Source organism: Pseudorasbora parva, chromosome 8 (genome assembly GCF_024679245.1).
Source record: "Pseudorasbora parva isolate DD20220531a chromosome 8, ASM2467924v1, whole genome shotgun sequence".
NCBI lineage: Eukaryota > Metazoa > Chordata > Actinopteri > Cypriniformes > Gobionidae > Pseudorasbora > Pseudorasbora parva.
The window spans coordinates 801487-824092 of record NC_090179.1 but is presented as its reverse complement, the minus strand read 5'-3'; the positions used below and the strand labels follow the sequence as shown (position 1 = coordinate 824092).

Here is a 22606-nt window from a genome sequence, read left to right as displayed (position 1 = left end):
GGCTGAAGTTTGCACCGGGCTAGCGTCATCCGGGCTCTCGTCGTCGGCGTCCGGCATGATGTTGGGATGTTCTGCTTCTCGGCTGCGCCGCTGTTCCGTCCTGCATTGCGACCTTGGAGCGGCTTGGACATCTGCGCCGGCCCCGTTGTGTCCACAGAAGTGCCCGGAGGAATGTTCTGCCTCCTGCATGGTGCTGCAGCGATCCCCATCGTTTGAATCATCATGAAGAAGACCCATCATCTGGTCTTCAGCTGTCATGCCTCGGCGATGTCATCGGGACACTGCCGCTGGGAGAAATCTGAAACATGGAGTGGACCACAGTGTGCTGCGGAGCTAACAGAGACTTCCACCATCAGCTGTTTTCTGTCCACCATCAGCTCTGTTTCTGTCCACCATCAGCTATGTTTCTGTTCACCATCAGCTCTGTTTCTGTTCACCATCAGCTCTGTTTCTGTCCACCATCAGCTGTTTTCTGTCCACCATCAGCTCTGTTTTCTGTTCACCATCAGCTCTGTTTCTGTTCACCATCAGCTCTGTTTCTGTTTTTTTTTCTGTGTTGGTTGATTGTTTGTAGTATTCTATATTTTTACTTGTTATTCATTTTTTGTTGTTATTAGTTTAATTACGGTTATAATATCTGCTGATGAAGAGAGAACAGGGATAGTTTAGTTTAATTACGGTTATAACTGATGTTGTCATCTCGCTTTATGATATGCTGTTGCATTTGTGTTCGTACTGTACCAATAAATGTGAAAGATGGACGACAGCTTGAGCGACTTCCAAATGTGCTCGACTACAGCAACTCTTCCTCTTCTCCACATGTTCCCGGGGGCTGGATTTATGCAAATTAGGGTTAGTGATGTCACTGACCCGTGAAGAAGCTTGTTGTAGTCTATACCAGCCGTTTGTTGTAGTTCTTAAAAAGTGATTTCTGTGAAAGAAAATATCTCCCTTTGCTTTGAACTGTGAGCGTCGTAACTTTTCAGAACACCGTCATGTCAAACACCAAAATCACACATTCACTAAAGTTAAACAAGTCTAACCATAATCCAACACCGCTTTAAGTTGGTCTGGTCTTTGGTGGGCGGAGCTATTGCAAACAGCCAACAACACTTACACAACATTACTGTTTGTACTGTATTTTTGATCAGATAAATGCAGGCTTCGAGGTGCATTATTCTTGTGAGGCTCAGTGTTTGTTACATCAGTCATCACATACCATGGAGAGGTTGGCATTAGTGCGGGCAGTGAATGTGTCTCCACTGGCACAGTCGATGCCAAACAGGGCACAGATGTCTCCAGCATACACCATCTCCACGTCCTGAACGACACCGGAAATACAAGCACACACACACCACTTACACTCATCAACATCGGAAGAACAATCCAATCAACAGAGAAACCTGTTCTCACCTCCATCTGGTCGGCGTGGAGTCGCACGAGTCTCTGAACTCTCACCCTCTTCCCCGTGCGGGTGTTATAGATGTACTCCGTCTTCTTCAGACAGCCCTGATACACACGCACGTACGTCAGCTGACCGAAACGCCCCGCCTGCACACACGCCACGAGTTAAACACAGAAACAAAAAGCAACTCACAAATAATCTTAATTCAAACAGAAAACAAGATTATTTAGCTTACACCATTGGCAGATTATTTTGCTTATTTTAAGCAAAAACTCTTCATTTTGAGTAACTTTTTCCTAAAACTAGACAAATACTTTTGCTTGTCTAGTAAATACTTCTTGTTTTAAGAATTTCTAGATGTTTGGACTAGAAACAAGACAAAAATACTAATTAAGAAATGAATAATGCACGATAAAGATTTCTCTTCCTCGTATTTTGCACAGCACACGAACGGACACACACACACAAATAATGTCAAAATATTATCGTTAACACAGTCGGTTACGTCTTAAGACAATTGAAGAGAAAACATGAAAACGTGTGTAACAGTAAAGTGACGGCAGATTTTCCTGATTATAACGTTAATCTAGGGCTGGACAATAATTCAATATCAATATATATCGCGATATAATTTTTTTCAATAACGGTGATATGATTTTTAAACACATTCCCGATATTTTGATATGACTGACGTTCAGGGCGCAGCCATCAGAAAGAGCAGAACACGATTGGCTTCTTGCGTGATGACGTACACCACGGACACGCAGCCAGTGCTCAGCAGTAGTAGGCTGATAGATCCAACGCGGCACGTTTTAGCTAGAAGTTTCCTCGACCACAACACAAATGTGACTGAACGAGCTTCCACAAGTAAGGAGAAATAAATAGTTGATAAGAGAAGAAAGACTAACTTTCTTCAGTGGCGTGGAAGTGGTTCGTCTATCTAAAGCACTATTCGAACAGGATTAGTATTATCTGGGACCTGTGTGATTTAGAAATGACTCCCCCTCATCTGAGTTTTGCGTGGCGCATTCGCACGGGATGAGCAAAGCCTGTGATTTTACTCGAATTTACTGACTTCTCCCGGATATGATGTCAAGACTTCGTTATAGATAGCTGTATGATATCATAAACAGGCATCGATATCGTTTTGATTATTTTACAGTAGCCTAATAAATAAATATAATTTCGTTCAGTTAGTGAACAGACGCCATAAACTGAGCTCAGACCGGCGGCAGGAGTCAGATTTCATTTATCACGAGGAGAAGCTGACAATATACGGCGGAAGATTCAGTTTCAAAGCTAAATGTAAAAGCGCCTATTTAAACGAGCTTGTCATTGTACTGTTCTGTTCTGTTATGTTTTTCATTCAGAGCAGTATTGATGTTAATATTAAACACACCATTCAATCAGATTACTCTCAAATTGATACTCATTCTAAAGTGAAAGTATAATCCGTGTGGGTGCGGCTGCACGGGAATTAACGGTGCGCATTATGAATGCAGACTTTATTCTTCGTGAAAGATAAAGATAGAAATGCTCACAGGGAGAAAAAAAGCTTGCAAAAAGTATATACGATCCGCCTAATCCTGGCCAAATCACAGAGATGTTGATTCGCACGGGACTACTATTATCCCAGGACCTCGGTGTGCGGCGAAATATGGTAGGTCATTTGCTGGGGAATTTTTACTTTACAAATGACAGACATGGCCGATTCGCACGGGATTAAGATCAGACATTCTCTGCAATTATTACAAATCACCAGAGGTCCCAGATAATACGAATCCCGTGCGAATGGAGCTGATATTAAACTTCAGGTTTCAGTGTGCTGCAAAATGTGCCGGAGAGGTGCCGACTAGGGGTGTAACAATCGACATAGATGCATCAATCTAATGTCTAACAATACGATGACAAGCGTTACAAATAATCCATGTAGACTATTTATGTAAGAGGCAAGTGGCACATTTGTTTTAATACTTTCCACATTTGCACACAATGTCATGTATTAACACCAATGCATCCATTCTCGTTTAAATTACCTTTCAAAGCTTGTGAAAGACGGTCAGACATGGATTCACGATAATGTATCATTTGCTCCTGTTAAAGCCTTGCAAAAAGCAGCGTGCACTCATCTCAAACAGAGCACAACTAGGCCACTGAATTGAGTCTTCTTTTATTTATTTTTTGTGCATAAAGGTCTATAGTTTTGCATAAAAGGAGAATATAGCGCTATTAGGGCTGCAGCTATCGATTCATCTACCACTTAATCGATCGATTAATCGATTAATCGGATAATAATTACTTTTTCTTTATTAAAGAGCAATAAGAGACAATAAGACGGGTATCTTAAAATTAACATCTAATTTGTCTTCTTTTTAGAAAAATTAAGTTTTATTGCTGAAATTGCATACATTAATAACTGTGAAACTAAACAATTTTAATGCATACAATTGCCATATTATATTAAATAAAAATCTATTTCAAATTACTTTAAAAAGGTAAACATAGTTCAATCTAAAACTAAACCTACAACCAATAAATCTAAATAGTAGTAATATAAATAACAGTAATGCCAATATAAATAATATAAATATTCTATAAATTCTATATAATATAAATATTCTAATATTCTATAAATATTCTATAAATAATATAAATAACTAAACATTGTATTTATGTTGTGCAACTTAACTTTCATGTATCAGCTTCAGCTCAGGCATGACATGAGCATTTACTGTCTTATTTACTCCTTTACTGAAGCAAAACATATTGGACAGGTTAACTTGGAACAAGAGCTGTGCGGATCAGCTCTACCGTCACCGAATCAGCTGTTAGAAGCAAACCATCCACCCGCACCCGATCGTCACAACTTCAAATCCTCCGTGTTAAGCGCGATGCTATCGTCACATATTAGCTACACTGAAGTAGGTTGCTAAACAAAACAAAAAAAATTATTTTGGCAAAATTACATTTACATAAACCAGGGTCGACAACCTATACATCACACGGAGGAATAACCGCTAGAACATGATCAAACGCGAGATATGTTTAATTCAGTTACAGTGCATCACACATGCTGATCTTTTGAGCTAATCATTCATCATTGTAACACAGCTTGCTTTAAGTTAGTAGCTATAAATATGATTAAAGTGTGATATTTAAATTACACAAATCAATGAAAGCACGCAGCTCTGAGCTCTGAAAGCACGAGCGCTGCTAATCACACACACACACACACACACACACAACACGCACGCGCGCGCGCGTTACAGCTTGTTCTGATATTTGTTGCGCCTAGTATTGAGAACATCTAATGGTGCATTTCGAAGATATTATCAAGTAGGATATATAAAGTCTCATTTCACACACATCACAATGACGGTGATCCATGTGCAAAGCTGCAAACTCCATCGAGTTCATGTGTTTGGAGTTGCTCGTATCTCCTCAGCTGACGCGTGAACTGCCGCAAATGAAACTTAAATGTTCAGCGTCGCATCCTGAAGCTCAACACACAGTTTTCTTCATTTAAAAACAGCGATATTAAATGATATTACCAGTGCTGATGCCCGCCCGCTCTCTCTCTCTCTCTCTCGCATTGCGGTCTTTGGATCTCGACATGAGCTGAAAATGAAAGTTAAAGAACGACACGCATTCATTGCGTTTTAGCGTGATATGAGAGTTCAGCGTCTTTATTAAAATCAACATATTAACGATTTCTCTCATCCACCTGCAATGTTTGGGATGTTTACGCACCTGAACCGCGGATATAACCGCAATCCGCTCATACTCCGAGTCCTTACACAAAAAATGTCTTTCTGCAATATCTGTGTGTAGTTAAATGGACTAAGCGAAGCGTCGAGGCAGATGATTTTGCCTCGAGGATTTTTTTGATTCGATTAACTCGAGTTACTCGATGAATCGTTGCAGCCCTAAGCGCTATGAATCGTTCTTCACTGAAATTTAAAACTTAAAAGAAAATGCTCAATAAACTGCGTCTGCGAAGTGAGAGTCTTGTTTATTTGACGGTGATTTCACATTTCTTGTTCGTATAAAGGCTAAATACAAATAAAAGGTGAACATTACTTTATTTGTACCGTTTTTATTTCTAAAATATTATATAGTTTTATAGGAGGAGGTTTCATAGACTTGGCAAATTAATTTTTCAGAAGTTTGTAGGTACAGAAATCCCTTGTGGCAGAGTTCTTGGTAGTTTTTCTAAAGCTTTTATATAGTTCATATCGATATCGAAATTATATCATATCGACCAAAATATATCGTGATATAAATTTTGGCCATATCGTCCAGCCCTATGTTAATCAAACAAAAGACAGCGAGAAAATTCACTCACTGTTCTAGACAGAATAACTTTTGTAACCACATTAATAAAATATAGGCTTTAGTAATGTATAGCCTGTATTTAATTAATAAAGCGCTGTGTTATTTTACATGTGATTACAGTTTCTGTACCTGAAAATGTTTATTTTAATCAAATCTTTGTTCAATTGTCTTTATTTGTGCGATTGCTAATTTGTTTATTTGGTCTTTTTTTTATTACTGAGTGTTTATTTGGTCTTTTGGTGACACTTTATTTTAGGCTTCAGTTATTAACTATTAACTAGTTGCTTATTATCATGCATATTACTAGGATATTGTCTGTTTAATAGCCCTTATAAAGCTCATATTAATGCCTTATTCTGCATGACCTTATTCTACATCCCTTAATCCGACCCAATACCTAAACTTAAACGCTACAAAAACTACCTTACTAACTATTAATAAGCAGTAAATTAGGAGTTTATTGAGGCAACAGTGTTAGTTAAAAGTGAATATGTGTTCCCCATACTAAAGTGTTACCGGTCTTTTTATTACTCAGTGTTTACTTGTCTCCATAGGCAAAAGTTTGTTCATGATGTTCAGCTACAATTAAATATTCCCACAAGATCCACTTTCCTGCAGAGTTTAGCTCCAACCCTAATCAAACACACCCTCACACGCTAATCAATGTCTTCAGGACGATTAGAAAAATCACAGGTGGGTGTGCTTGGTCAGGGTTGGAGCTAAACTCTGCAGCGTATTGGCCCTCCAGGGCAAGATTTTAATAACCCTGCATAACTGGAATTAAAATTAGGAAACGATAAGCAGACTCAGAATCGTTAAAATTCAAATGACACCTAACCCCTAGTATTGTGCGGTTTTTCCTTACCACTATTCCTGTATTAGTTGTTTAGGAATTTTACCTGAATCGTTAGGCGGAACGGGAACGTTTCTTATGATTCCTAACCCTACTCACAAATGATTCGACTTCAAAAGTTCACCTCAAGTTTGAAGGCCAAGCCGACGAAGGGTTGCGAGTCGTCTCTTGTTGGGTCCATCAGAATCTTTGAGCCTTCCCGAGCCTCCCTGAAAGCGTCCGACAGATTGACACACTTTTACAGCACACTCTTTCCAAAGCTGTATTCAGTTAGTTAAAGTAAGAGTCGTGAGACACAGTACTCACTCCTGGTTGAGAATGGCGTAGTTGTTGACTTCAGTGGGGTTGGGCAGATACTCCAGCACAGCATCCAGAAGCGGCTGAATGCCTTTATTCTTCAGGGCGCTTCCCACCAGCACAGGAGTGAATGCACGCTTGATCGTCACCCTGCGCACTGCAGCCTGAAAACACCACCCACACAGACCCAAAATCAAACACAAATGACCAAGAGTGCCGTTTCCATTCCTGAATGATTCAGCGTTTTGAACGAATTGAGTCAAAGATTCAATGACTCATTTATAAACAACTGCCTTATTCATAAACTAATCAGCCGTTTGAATAAATCCATTGAATGAATGACTCAAAGTGTCTTATTGTACCGATCTGAGCTCATGGTCTGAATCTCACAGCGCAGGTGCACTTAATGAGTCCGAATCCACTTTTGCTAATTTAAAGGGTTAGTTCACCAAAAATGTTAATTATGTAATTAATTCCTTATGTTGTTATAGACCGGTAAGACCTCCGTTCATCTTCAGACAGAGTTTAAGATATTTTATATTTAGTCTGAGAGCTTTTCTGTTTCTCCAATGAAAGTGTATGCACACTATACTGTCCATGTCTAGAAAGGTAATAACAAATTACAACTGTCATGAATCAGCAGATTGATTCATGTTTCGGATCGCCAATGTCACGTGATTTGAACAGTTTGACACGCGATCCGAATCATGAATCGATTCGCTGATTCATAACCGTTTGAATCTTTATTTGAGGATTGAACAAAAACGCGGAAGAGAAGCCAATGCTGAATAAAGTCGAAGTTTTTGTTATTTTTGGACCCAAATGTATTTTGGATGCTTCAAGAGACTCTAATTAACCCACTGATGTCTCATATGGACTACTGTGATGATGTTTTTATTCCCTTTCTGGACATGGACAGTATAGTGTGCATACACTTGCATACGCTCTCGGACAAATATAAAATATCTTAAACTGTGTGTGAAGATGAACGGAGGTCTTACGGGTGTGGAGCGACATTAGGGTCGTTAGAGTCAATAATGACATTTTTGGGTGAACTAACCCTTTAATGTCTCTAGTCTCTTAACCAATCAGTCTCATCTTCCATTACCTTTAAAAGCCAGTTGTGCTCTTTACATGCAAGTGGAAAGACTGAACGCTTCTACAGAGGAAAAAAGTTGTACTTTTAACACACTTTCAGATGCTCATTCACGTTTAGCTGGTATTAAGGCGGAAGAGAAGATCAGTTAATTGATAATCAAGACATTTATATTTTTTCCCCCAGCCCTAGTAAGTAGATCCTGTTAACTAGCATAACTTGTTAATTACACTACACATTAAAAAGCACATGCAGTCTGTGCACACTGCAAAAAAAAGCTCTTCTTATTTTTATTTTTTATTTTTTTTTGGTTTCCAGTCCAATTATCTAAATATTCTTAAATCAAGATGCATTTACTAGATCAGTAACATGACTTAAGATATTTTTTCTTGTTTTCTGGGGGAAAAATATCATAATGAAGTGAGTTTTTGCTTAAAACAGGCAAAATGATCTGCCAATGGGCTGAGGAAAATAATCTGATTTCTGATCTGGACGGAAACACGAAACAAGATTTCAATCAGAAATCAGATTATTTTCCTCACCCCATTGGCAGATCATTTTGCCTGTTTTAAGCAAAAACTCACTTCAGTTAGATTTGATCTTCAACAAAACAAGAACAAATATCTAATGTGGTTTTACTGATCTAGTAAATGCATCTTGATTTAAGAATTGTTAGATATTTAGACTGGAAACGAGACAACATGACTGAGTAAGAAGAGCATTTAGTGCAGTGCAGGAAGCATCTTACAGACCTTGAGCTCGTCCACAGTGGGAAGCCTCTCCTCCAGAAACATCTCTCCGAGCGTCTCGTCGGCGTTAGCCACACACTCCACCAGCTCCTGTCTGCGGTCGGCCGCCTCCGCACGCATCTCCGCCGGGATCTCGGCGAAGCGGATACTCTGACTGAAACGAGAAGGATGATGAGAAACCACGTGATCGGCAGCACATCTCAGGCTATAGAGCACCAAACTCTGCTCTACCCGAAAGGGCCTTCGAACAAGATGCTGCGCTCCTCGATCAGATCAATGATCCCTTGCAGATTTCCTTCCAGCCCGATGGGGATGTTGACAAACGCTGCATTGTGGTTCAGTTTAGTCCTGTGCAAAACAACAGCATTATATTGGTCAATGCAGACTAGATGGATGCTACTGCTAATGGATCTCACCAAATATTAAACAATAAAACAATGAATAGAAAGTTCTTTCTTTATTCAGTTACTGTTTTTGGGAATGCTATCAATTCAGTATGAAGGTATTTTAGTCTGGTATCGTATCAAAATCATAATTTTGGTATCGTGCAACACTAGGCTACACAAATTAAGAGTTTAGGTTACAGCTGCCTCTTTTTGATATAATTTGATTTGAAATAATGATGAATAATTTGCAATGAAATTATGAATCGACTCTACAACAAGATACAACAAAATTTAAGCGACAGGAAACACCTATAGCTAAGATTAGTCATGAAGAACCCGGAAAGGATGAGCTGAGAGCCAGGCTTCACCTCAGCTGCTGCAGTGCTCGGCTGGGATTGGCCCCCAGGCGGTCCAGTTTGTTGATGAAGGTGAGGAAGGGCACGCTGTAGCGCTTCATCTGCCGGTTCACAGTCATGGTCTGACACTGCACCCCTCCGACCGCACACAGCACCAGCACCGCCCCGTCCAGCACGCGCAGGGACCGCTCCACCTCGATGGTGAAGTCCACGTGACCTGACCAACACACAGCACACAGGATTCCCAAACACTATGCCAACCATAACCCAATGCTCCAGACTGTGACCAAATGGTGGCTTTTTGCGACCTTATTTTCCTGCTGGTGCGACTACATGCTGTTAGAGGTCTCACTGGTTGTTACAAAGGACACTTATTCACCACTTCAGGTAATAGATTTATATTAGTAGTGTTTCTAACAGGGAGTTATTCAATGACTATGAACCGTTAATGCCCCCTTGTGGAATTACTGAGTAATATGACTGTGCTGGAAAGTGCGTCATTCAGTTGTTATGAATCCATAGTGTGGACTGTGGAACGCATGAGAGTTGCCTCATTTCAGAAAGCTGTACTACTAATCGTGTGCGTGCATCTAAAAGTAAGTTTCTCTGTTTATTGATCTTCTGTAAATTGTTCTTTATGGATTACCACCATAATTACAGTTTGTTACATACAGTAGGCCGAGTTATTGCCGCCTATACGGCCGATCAACCAGACTATATTATCATATTGCATGCATATAATGTCATTTCTACATTTTCTTCCTTGCTGTTTATATCAAGCGTAAGTGTAATTGCTTTTCGTTGTGTATATTTATATACTCTGTTGAAATTGCTGCATTCGCGAGGAAAATGCATAGTCATTCTGTTATGCACGTACTTTCTATATGACGTCATTGACACTACGGCCGCGGGTTCGAGCCCCGGTCTAACCAAAGTTAAATAATTTCAAGATAAGATGACAAAAGTGAGTAATATGACTTCTGGATATGCTTTAATGTCTTTGTAAGTATTGAAAACTTTTTGTATCTTTGTTATTGATTATTTTGTTATGCTATTATTTGTATTAATGTTAAGCACTGATATATTGGTTTCTATTTGTCTTATAGAACCACACATGCACCCAATAAATCCTCAACACAACCTATAAGCATCTTCATTGCGTCCTGACCAGACGTACCACAGTGATTAATTTAACCCGATCCACATTAGTTGCTACAAAACACCGGTGCACCATTACGGTGTCCAACGGATAAACGGCTGCCTCTAAATATTATCCAATTTTTATTTTTTTTTAAATGTATGTGGTGATTTGTAAAACAAAGTTTAAAGGGGGGGTGAAATGCTGTTTCATGCATACTAATCTTTTTACACTGTTAAAGACTTACTAAACATGGACAAAGTTTCAAAAGTTAAGGTGGACGTTTGATGGGAGTATTTCTTTGTCAAAAATACTACTTCCGGTTAGTCATAAGTTTCGGCAAGTTTTTTGAGATCATGCGTCCCCTTTGACGTTAATGGGGGCAGAATTTCCTTGTATGGGCCTTACGGACAATTCTACCGGAAGCGCGTGAGAGAGAGCGAGGGAGAGAGCGAGAGAGAGAGAGAGAGAGAGAGAGAGAGAGCGAGGGAGAGAGGGAAAGCAACAGGCTACGCCCATCAAAGCGCTGGCTCGTAGGCTGCTGCACAGGTGATGTGCACAATAACAATGTCACCAAAAAAGTGCGTTTTTGGTTGCCAGACCAAGACAGTCCTGCACAGATTCCCCAAAACCCCGCGTTAAGGCAACAGTGGATGGAATTTGCTTTTCCGGATCAGCAACTGAGTTGCGCGAATGTTTATATCTGTTCGCTGCATTTCGGTGCCGACTGTTTCATAAACAAGGCCCAGCTCGACGCCGGATTTTCAGATCGCCTAATGCTGAAGGATGGAGCAGTCCCAACGATAAAGGTCCCAACGTTAGAACCGCGGGCGGTGAGTAAGACTGCTTCAAATGTCTGTGTCTTTGCCTATGCTCATCAAGTAGCCCAAACATGATCACGTATAGTTAATTGATCAATGGAGCATGCGATGTGTAGTGCGTGTACATTTGTTTAGCTGGCCACTATATGTGTAACTTTATGTTTGTGTATTGTAAAAGCACTCCAAACAACAATACACAAAGAGTGGGGAAATATGTTGAACTAAATAAGCGCGCTTCTTCATTCAAATGCGCTACTATTCCGTGTCTTTCTATGTAAACACTAACTTAGCCTGCCGTGCAAAACCGGTCCGCTTACTGTCTACACAAACCACGCGTAAACACACACACACACGTGCACAACTGCACTTCCCACATGTACACCTTCAAAGACAAAAATACGACGATATAATTCAAGTATAAATATGTAAATAACACAAGCCGCTAAGCATATTATATAGTTAGTGTATAACTTGTACCACATAGAGACGTCCTGCTCTAGTCGTTTTTGCTGCTGCTCCTGTTCAACTGCAGCCTCTGGGTCTGATTCCGGATCATAGATGTATGGCTGTATCTGATTAAAAGCCATATTTTTATTTTGAATAAATTTTTTTCCCGCTGTTAGGGATGACACAGCTTTACGACGCACTCAACACAACACAATAGCAGCAGCGCGCACACGCCATTATTTAGGTCCGCCCACACGATACGCACCCACCCGCTCGGCTTTTTTCGGAAAGACTCGGAACAGCGCATCTTTCTTATATAATTATTAAAAAAATAAAGACTTTTCGGAGATATGCAGGATGCAATGCTACTCTATAGGTACTCAAGATTGACATGACACTGACTGAAACTGAGTGTTTCACCCCCCCTTTAAAGGTGTAGGAAAACAGACACTTTGTGGCAACCCAGCACTCACTTTTACTTTAAAAACACACGAAAGGACCACTATAACCAGTGGATGGCAGCAGAGGAGCTCGTATTGACTTATTAGCCATTTTCACTCCAGAAGTCTTATCACACCTAAACTCTATTTACCGGGTTTCCACTGTTAGACACTAGGGGGCGCTATTACACATCTTCTGAATGAGTACTGAATCTCCTGATCAAAACAGATGAAGACGCAAAAAACAAAAAAAACAAGAAACAAGCGATCGTATGTAAGAAGATGCATAATTATGTAAAATAATATGATCATCAAAAATGAAACAGCTTTTGTTGTTCAAAACTTTTTTTGTTTTTGTTTTGTTTTTTAAAGAAGAGGGTCAGCTCTTTCTTCTGGTATATTGCATGCTCAGATATTCATACAATAAAATATTCTATTGGACATTACATTTCTGTGAAAATTATCTAAAACCCTGGTGGTGGCTGGCAACTTTTTTTTTTCTTAAACGCTGGCGGGAAGAGTTAATATATAGACTAAAGTAGGAAGTCAGAAAGTCTCATGAGGACAAAAACTTTTCTTCAGATTGTGACTGAATTACACAGAAAGCAAGTAAAGAGCTCCTTAATAATCACTGAAGCCGAGGGTCAGATCAGTGTGAGACTATAGAAGAACAACGGCACATTTAATAAGAGCAGAATAAAATGTGGTTTATGCACATTAATGTTGTTCAATTGATCTGCATCTCAATTCAAGCTCTGTGCTTCACTGTTAAATTTATAATAAACAAACATGAAATATTATTAGTATTTGTATAGTGGGAAGGGGAAATGGCTGCTCTTGTGTGAAGTAAATGCACCCTTTTTAACTTTCTTCTAAGACATTTTTTTCTTCTTTTTTGCAATGAAAATGCAGGGATTATGAAATCATGCAAGCCTGCATGATCAGCGATTTATGTGGCGAAAGTGCGGCGTGTCCATTGAGGACGTCCCCTGTCAGTGTGTAATCCGCCTATCCGAACATGACCCTGCTCCTCAGGTCAGAGGTTACCTGGCGTGTCGATGATGTTGATGTTGTGATGTTTCCACATGGTGAAGGTGGCGGCTGACTGGATGGTGATTCCTCTCTGTCTCTCCAACTCCATAGAGTCCATGATCGCTCCCACACCATCCTTCCCTCTCACCTGACAGGACGCAAAACGAGCATGAGCTGTGCACCGCAACAGACTCGCCCTCAACTCATACTAGGTGTATATGACTTTCTTCTTTCAGATGAATAAAACTAAATTCCCTGGCTTTATTATGGCAGTAAATGGCTGTTTCTGTTTTGAAGACCATAAAAGTGCCTCTATCCATTATAAAAGTGCATCTATCATCATAAAAGAGCATATCCCTCATCTTTACGGTGAAAAAAAAAAGTTTGTCACACACAAACAGACTTCTTAAAATGTTTACTTGGATCTATATAACCAGTCTCATTGAATTGTATAGGTATTTGTTGTTTAATTACACCATAAACAAGGTGTGCCCCAATGCAAGAAGAGTTTTTAAAAGTTTGAGTGTTATCAAGAAAGGAAATATATGGAATCAATGTTTCAGCAAAAGTTAATTATTTGGCAATTTCCTGATTAACAAGGGGATGATTGTGCACTTAGCATGCTTTAACAGTAAAGCTGTATGAATTTATAAGCCTCTTATTAAATGTGTCGTTGAGTTCCAGGGCTAAGTAACATCCATAACGTTTCAGAGGATACGTTTATGCTACACATACAGTGTTGATGAAAAAATGTCCAGCATTTCTGTGCAATGTTAACTTATTATATAAATGTATATGAACATTTCATGCTCTTTTATTACTTGTAAACATTTTAATTTTGCGTTATGGACGTGACGTTACACATAAAGAACATTTTAAAATCAAACCCACGTGATATAAATGTGTTTTCCTGTCGCTGGCGGCATGGCAGTGATACATACAGTCTTGTTCAAAATAATAGCAGTACAATGTGACTAACCAGAATAATCAAGGTTTTTAGTATATTTTTTTATTGCTACGTGGCAAACAAGTTACCAGTAGGTTCAGTAGATTCTCAGAAAACAAACAAGACCCAGCATTCATGATATGCACGCTCTTAAGGCTGTGCAATTGGGCAATAAGTTGAATTAGTTGAAAGGGGTGTGTTCAAAAAAATAGCAGTGTGGCATTCAATCACTGAGGTCATCAATTTTGTGAAGAAACAGGTGTGAATCAGGTGGCCCCTATTTAAGGATGAAGCCAACACTTGTTGAACATGCATTTGAAAGCTGAGGAAAATGGGTCGTTCAAGACATTGTTCAGAAGAACAGCGTACTTTGATTAAAAAGTTGATTAGAGAGGGGAAAACCTATAAAGAGGTGCAAAAAATGATAGGCTGTTCAGCTAAAATGATCTCCAATGCCTTAAAATGGAGAGCAAAACCAGAGAGACGTGGAAGAAAACGGAAGACAACCATCAAAATGGATAGAAGAATAACCAGAATGGCAAAGGCTCAGCCAATGATCACCTCCAGGATGATCAAAGACAGTCTGGAGTTACCTGTAAGTACTGTGACAGTTAGAAGACGTCTGTGTGAAGCTAATCTATTTTCAAGAATCCCCCGCAAAGTCCCTCTGTTAAAAAAAAGGCATGTGCAGAAGAGGTTACAATTTGCCAAAGAACACATCAACTGGCCTAAAGAGAAATGGAGGAACATTTTGTGGACGGATGAGAGTAAAATTGTTCTTTTTGGGTCCAAGGGCCACAGGCAGTTTGTGAGACGACCCCCAAACTCTGAATTCAAGCCACAGTACACAGTGAAGACAGTGAAGCATGGAGGTGCAAGCATCGTGATATGGGCATGTTTCTCCTACTATGGTGTTGGGCCTATTTATCGCATACCAGGGATCATGGATCAGTTTGCATATGTTAAAATACTTGAAGAGGTCATGTTGCCCTATGCTGAAGAGGACATGCCCTTGAAACGGTTGTTTCAACAAGACAATGACCCAAAACACACTAGTAAACGGGCAAAGTCTTGGTTCCAAACCAACAAAATTAATGTTATGGAGTGGCCAGCCCAATCTCCAGACCTTAATCCAATTGAGAACTTGTGGGGTGATATCAAAAATGCTGTTTCTGAAGCAAAACCAAGAAATGTGAATGAATTGTGGAATGTTGTTAAAGAATCATGGAGTGGAATAACAGCTGAGAGGTGCCACAAGTTGGTTGACTCCATGCCACACAGATGTCAAGCAGTTTTAAAAAACTGTGGTCATACAACTAAATATTAGTTTAGTGATTCACAGGATTGCTAAATCCCAGGAAAAAAAATAGTTTTGAGTTTGTACAGTCAAAGGTAGACACTGCTATTTTTTTGAACACACCCCTTTCAACTAATTGCCCAATTGCACAGCCTTAAGAGCGTGCATATCATGAATGCTGGGTCTCATTTGTTTTCTGAGAATCTACTGAACCTACTGGTAACTTGTTTGCCACGTAGCAATCAAAAATATACTAAAAACCTTGATTATTCTGGTTAGTCACATTGTACTGCTATTATTTTGATCAAGACTGTATATTTCTCCTATATATATATATATATATATATATATATATATATATATATATATATATATATATATATATATATATATATATATATATATATATATATTAGGGCTAGGTATTGTTAGGAATTTCACAATTCAATTCGATTTCGATTCTTGAGGCTTCGATCCGATATTGATTTATTAGCTTCGATATCGATTCATTAATAAGTAAATACACAAGTAATTAAGTACCTGAGTATATTTTTAAATAATGTGTGCAGTATTATCAATGTTTAAGAAGAAATTGACCCCAGCATGTTTCCTGTCATGGTTTATTTAGCAGAATAAATTGTACAATATTGTACGTGTGTTGAATACAAACCACACCTGTAACAAACGGGTGCTTTATTAACACCTCTAAAGTGCATGTAACTGTAAGAAGTAGAAAGTATATTTCTTTCTTACTATACATTCAAGTTATAAAAGAAATGTAAACAGAAGCACAAAATGTGCAAACTCATAAAACAAAGTGGATTGATATTATAACGTTACAACATTACACAGATTCGAAAGCAATTAACTGTATAGTGAAGTGAAGCTGTTGTCTGTCCACTTAAGCCATTCAAATGTATTGAGAGCGGTGGTTTGTTTTACAACTATTGAGAGTGCGGTGATCTACGTGACCGCGTGCGTTGCCACGATATGAAAGCATGTCGCCAACACGGCCAGTGTTGATTCTGTGGCGCAATAACTCTGAACAACTGAGCAGCTGATCCAAAAGGAGCCCAAACGTCGGCTTTTAACGTTAATCTTAGAGCATACTCTGCAAGAACAAAGAAATGTGTTCGTTTTCTCGAGGTGGCAAGAACAAGAACAAAGTTAGTTCTGGCCAGTACATTCATACTTCATGAGAAAAGCAGGTGCCGATCATCTGCGTTTCTCAGCATTAGCCACGCCCACTTTAAATGTCTGACCAATCACACAATAGTTCTCGGACAGACGCAGGAAAAAGTTCTGTTCAGGGGATGTGTCGAGAACAAGCTGCGAGAACTCCCAAACCTGGGCTGTGAGAACAACATGACGTCCTTTTGTTCTCGCAGCCCTGGGAGCGAGATCTTTTTTCTCTGTTCTTGCGGAGTATGTTGCAGTCTTTAGTGGTGCAGGCTTGAACGGAGTGCAGCTGCTGTTTTGGTAAAGCGCGTCTTGTGTACAGCGCTGAACGCTCTCACTAGAGTGTCGTCCACAGCGCCGCCACTGGCCGGTGGGATGAATCGATTCATAGGATTTGATGAATAGATATTGAATTGAGAAACAAATAATTGCAATGCACTGATGAATCGATATTTTTACCCAGCCCTAATATATCTATATATATTACTCATTTTATTGTCATGATATTTACATGTTGATTAACACCCATCTTACCTGAGATAATGGGCTCTCTCAACTAAATGGTAAATGGACTGCATTTATATAGCTCTTTTAACAGACCCTATGGCCATCCAAAGCACTTTACATTTTTGCCTCACATTCACCCATTCATACACCGACGGCGGTGTCAGCCATGTAAGGCGCCATCCAGCTCGTCGGGAGCAGCTGGGGTTAGGTGTCTTGCTCATGGACACCTCGACACTTGGTCAGGTGGAACCGGGGATCGAACCACCAACCTTTCGGTTTGTAGACAACCTACATGAACCACTGAGCCACTGCCGCCCCAATCAGGGCCCCAAATCAGGTCAGGCTACTTCATATGAGTCATTGATATAACTAGATTACTATTCAAATTATTAAATTAACATTTAGAGTAATTGTGTGTCGACAAATGTGCCATGATGGTTTGTTCGTTGATTTCCCAAACAGATTCTGTGTATTTCAGACTCGTCACATCCATAACAGGGTTTTTTCTCATGATACACAATTTTTTTAAACATTTTAAACATTGATATTTTTATTTTCAGATAAGACCCCTTACTCATGTGGATAGCAATATTTATACATTAGACTTAAAAGTTCACAGACTTTAAAGAAAATCGAACAGTATACTGAAAACACTGTCCTTTCCTGTCACATCCATAACGCACAACTATTTTCCTTTTTTGGGGGGTCTTAAATATAATTTAGAAAATAATATTTTTGCTGTCAATTCCCCAGATAGGGTGCTCTGACAATATGCATTGCCAATATAAATATTGTAAGAAATAGATTTTTACTGAGACATTTCAGCTGTCATTATGAGTTCAAATGTCACATCCATAACACTGGAATTGCCCACATCCATCCATCATATTAGTGTTGTCAAAAATATTGATATTTCGATATATATCGATACTGGAATATCTGAAACGATACGATTCTCAGTTTTTACAGTATCGATACCAGCTGCGCTCTCCTCTCCGACCGTCAGCGAGCTGACACACACACCGGCATATTCTCACTCAGCCCGGTTAACCTCTGAGCACGGCGAACGCGCGTTCTGCTGGACTCTTTCCTCATGACAGTGTGTTAGTGTTAGTGTATGATCGGTCTGAATTTCGCGCGGGATTGCACATAAATTAATTCTACTAATCCCCGCAGATTCGTCCTCACATCTGAAGCGCACACACACAGCCTACCGTAATAAAGCCGCCTCTGACATGATACAAGTGCAAACATTTGCTTCTTTTTCCAGCTTATTATTGGTCAAATACACTCAAAGAATGATCAGTGCACATCTGGAAGAGTATTAACGTGAACACAGTCGCAAACAGTTCAGGAAGAACGAGTAACAGGAGCAGTGTTCAGGATCCATGCGTCTGTTAGTCTTAAAGGGACCGCAGTCATTTGCTATTCAAACTACAAAAAGACAAACGATCAACTGCTCTTGACTGATCGACTTGTGTAACTTTAATAGTTTCATCTGTACGCTATTGAATTTTTACAAAGAACATTATCCAATGTTGTTTTAAATGTAATTACTATGCATTTTTTTAATTCAGTTTCTTATCTGAATGTTAGACCTACCTAAAAAAAATAAAGCAGTCTATTTAGTTTGTATCTTCTATTCTATTGCATTTATTTGTGCTATTGTTTGTAATCTGTTTATTTGTTCTTATTTTATTACTGTTTACTCGTCTTTTTTAATTCAATTTACCATTCGAAATCAAGCTTTCTTGTGCTGTGTGTAAGCTATTGCAACACAATTACCCCGTTGTAAAAAATACATTGAGATAGCAAAAATTTGTGAGATAATTTTAATAGTAATTGATCAATAATTGTTCAAATCAAAACGATGCCCAACCCTAAGGAACATGCTGGCCACATGAATTTTTAGTAAAAAATAACAATGAATAATAACAAGTTCTGTTGTCATATTAAGCATCTTATCTTATTTATTTATTTTTTTACTGTGGTATCGATTTAGTATCGATATATCGATATTTTAGTCTGATATCGTATCGAAGTCATAATTTTGGTATCGTGACAACACTATGAACCATAATCTCCGTTCACGAGAGACTGGCGTTTCGATGTGTGACGTAGGACGCAGGCGTAGCATAAGGGCCGGTGATGAAGGCTGAAGCGCAGAGGATTGACCAAAACAAAATCTGGTTCTCACAAAAACTAGCATATTCTCAACGTAGTGTCCTATGGCATACGCTGAAAGGCCAGGCTCTCATGAGTCTCCATTATGTTTTTTTAATATAACTCTGATTGTGTTTGTCTGAAAGAAGAATGTCATTCACACCGAGGATGAGGGGTGAGTAAATCATGGGCTAATTTTAATTTTTGGGTGAACTAACCCAACTAACTTCAAAGAACGTTTTGCAAGTGTTCCCATTAAAGTGTTAGTTGACCCAGAAATGTAAATTGTGTGATTAATTCCTCCTGTGGTTGTCCAGCCGTCAGTCCTCCGCTCATCTTCACACACAGATGAAGATATTAGTGTTGAAATCCGATGGCTCAGAAAGGCCTTCATTGACACCAATGTCATTTCCTCTCTCAAGACCCATAAAGGCACTAAAGACGTCGCTACAAAGCCCATCTCACTACAGCGGCTCTACAATCATTGATGAAGAGGCCAGAAGAGTTTTTGTGTGCTAAAAAACACGAAATGACCACTTATATAGTGATGGGCGGATTTCAAAACAAAAGCTTTGAATGATTTTGAATCAGTGAATCGATTCGGATCGCCAACATCAAGTGATTTCAGCAGTTTGACACGTGATCCGAATCATGAATCAATTCACTGATACATAACAGTTCAAAGCTTTGTTTTGAAATCGGCCATCACTATAAGTCATTATTTTGTTTTTTTAGCACACAAAAACTCTTCTGGCCTCTTCATAAATGATCTAGAGCCGCTGTAGTGAGATGGGCTTTGTAGCGACGTCTTTAGTGCCTTTATGGGTCTTGAGAGAGGAAATGACATTGGTGTCAATGAAGGCCTTTCTGAGCCATCGGATTTCAACACTAATATCTTCATCTGTGTGTGAAGATGAGCGGAGGTCTGACGGCTGGCCAACCACAGCAGGGAGAGAAATTAATGAGAGAGTTTTCCGTTTGGGTGAACTAACCCTTTAAGTGCTGAAGATGTTACAGGGAGAAGGTTAGCTCAAACCCTGAGAGAACAGGGGTTCGAGAGCGGCTCACCTCGTGCATCTCCGCGATGCGGCCGGTGTAGTACAGCACGCGCTCCGTCAGTGTGGTCTTCCCGGAGTCGATGTGTGCGGAGATGCCGATGTTTCGGATCCGCTCGTTCGGCGTGAGTCCATTCGAGCACGAGCGACAGCAGCTCATCAACACCTGCCGAGACCAGAGGCGTAAAGCATTTGAGGAAATGGTTACTTACTGGCTACTTTGTAGTTGTACTGACTATCAAAGATATTAGCAACTTTTTCTCTCTATTTGTTAAAATTTGAACAAGTAAATGTACTTTTTAAATACATTTGTTTTGAGTAATGCATTATGCATGCCACCTAACTTTTTCTGCAGCAGTTTGTTTCCGCTTTAAAGAAGTGATGAGGGCATTGAAGGTACACTATCGTGTGCTTCGCCTTTACTCACCCAAACGTGTCAGCAAGGCTGTGATACATGGATGTGATGTGAGTGCATTAGCAGGAGTTGATAAATCACAGGTGTTTGATTTTGAGATGAGGCTGAAACCAGCACATCCAGTGCAAGAAGACTTTGACAATTGCATTTTACGTAACATTATTTATCCGCTATAATGACGAGACCTTTTTGAGCGTTATTACATTATTTATGGCCTTTCTGTGCACTTGAGCTTAACTGAGACTCCAGAGTTTAGACGTTTAAGAGGCTGTTGTGTCGACCTAGATTTATTGCAATATTGAGGAGTTTAGTTTTAATTGCAATTGTAACGGTCACTTGTTGCGGAGTCACGGAGAGAGAGAGAGAACAGGACAGACAGACAGCGAGAGACAGACAGAAAGAAAGAAAGACAGACAGACAGACACAACACGGGGTGATTATATATGACAAGAACACACACCTGTTTTAAAGTGGCGTGTCCGGGCTTGTGCAGTCGCGTTAAAGCTGAGGCCGCTCTCAGAAGGCGCATTTTCAGTTCACTTGCAGTAGATGTGTGTGAGTGTGTTTACTCTGGTGTCACACACGAGCTCAAAGTCACGCCGACCGGCTGCTGCTTGTGAAACAACTTCCTGTTCTACGGTGAGTCGACGGGGACAAAACTAGTCTCGAAACCTAAACGCGCTTCGTGAAGCTTCGAAACCTTTTATGAATCTTTTTTTTTTTTAACCATTGAATCAGAGCGCGTGTCAAACTGCCAAAGTCTATGGGGTTAGAGTTGTTGCATTATTCCAAACAAATAGATTGTTATCCACAAATAAATGTAAGAAGAGTCACAAAAAATAAATTCACAAATAAATAGATTGAGATCTACAAATATATGCAGGAGTTTCAAAAAAAATAATTAGATTCACAAATAAATGTAAGAAGAGTCACAAAAAATAAATTCACAAATAAATAGATTGAGATCTATATGCAGGAGTTTCAAAAAATACAATGCCATTTGTGAATTAAAAAAAATTCAACCATATGTTTTTATGTCACAAACACAACTCTGCCTTGCGTTCATGTGTGAATCGCTTCTGTGTCTTTGTTGGTGGCTTCTTCTGCATTGGTGGATCTCTGCTTGCACATTTGTGAATCGAAGCACAGCGTCTAGACCATAGACTGTAAAGGTCTAGACTCAAAACAATCCACAATTAGGTAGACTTCACCCAAACAGATAACGCCCGCATTGTGCTGACCAATCGTAGCACGTTCTCGCTCTAACCAATCACGTTGAAAAACAGAGTTGAATAAAAGTTTGTGACACCGAATTGAAAATAAGCCAATTTGCTGATGATACTGTGATATTTCTAAAGGACAAATCAATTCTTCAGAAGGCTTTAAATTTGATTTCTGTTTCTTCCAGGGCATGCATCAGGCATTGCCTTAACCTTAAAAAATGTGAAATTCTACCTTTGTATAATTGCACTGAGACTAACTTGGAGATGATTCCAGTTAAGAATGAAGTAAAATACTTGGGCATTCATATATCTAAAAATATGGCAATAAGAGAATCCAAAAATATCACAGAGAAATTTGAAGAAATAAAAAGAAATCTAAATCATTGGTTAACAAGACACTTAACTATTTTAGGACGCAACCTTTTGTTAAAATCAGAAGGGATTTCAAAATTAATTTACCCAAGCT

At 39.4% G+C, this 22606-nt stretch overlaps 1 protein-coding gene across 1 annotated transcript in view; it reads right to left on the bottom strand.

Annotated features, from left to right (window-relative positions):
* Positions 1 to 21549, bottom strand: part of gfm1 (G elongation factor, mitochondrial 1) — a 48689-nt gene extending 27140 nt beyond the window's left edge. The window contains exons 1-10 of the mRNA XM_067449918.1: positions 21378 to 21549; positions 20516 to 20668; positions 13371 to 13503; positions 9490 to 9694; positions 8967 to 9083; positions 8739 to 8889; positions 6900 to 7054; positions 6718 to 6802; positions 1414 to 1551; positions 1220 to 1321 (exon numbers count right to left, since the gene is read on the bottom strand). Coding sequence (XP_067306019.1) covers positions 1220 to 1321; positions 1414 to 1551; positions 6718 to 6802; positions 6900 to 7054; positions 8739 to 8889; positions 8967 to 9083; positions 9490 to 9694; positions 13371 to 13503; positions 20516 to 20668; positions 21378 to 21446 — 1308 coding nt within the window. The 5' untranslated portion in view covers positions 21447 to 21549. The remainder of the gene's footprint in view (positions 1 to 1219; positions 1322 to 1413; positions 1552 to 6717; positions 6803 to 6899; positions 7055 to 8738; positions 8890 to 8966; positions 9084 to 9489; positions 9695 to 13370; positions 13504 to 20515; positions 20669 to 21377) is intronic.
* Positions 21550 to 22606: the final 1057 nt, after the last annotated feature.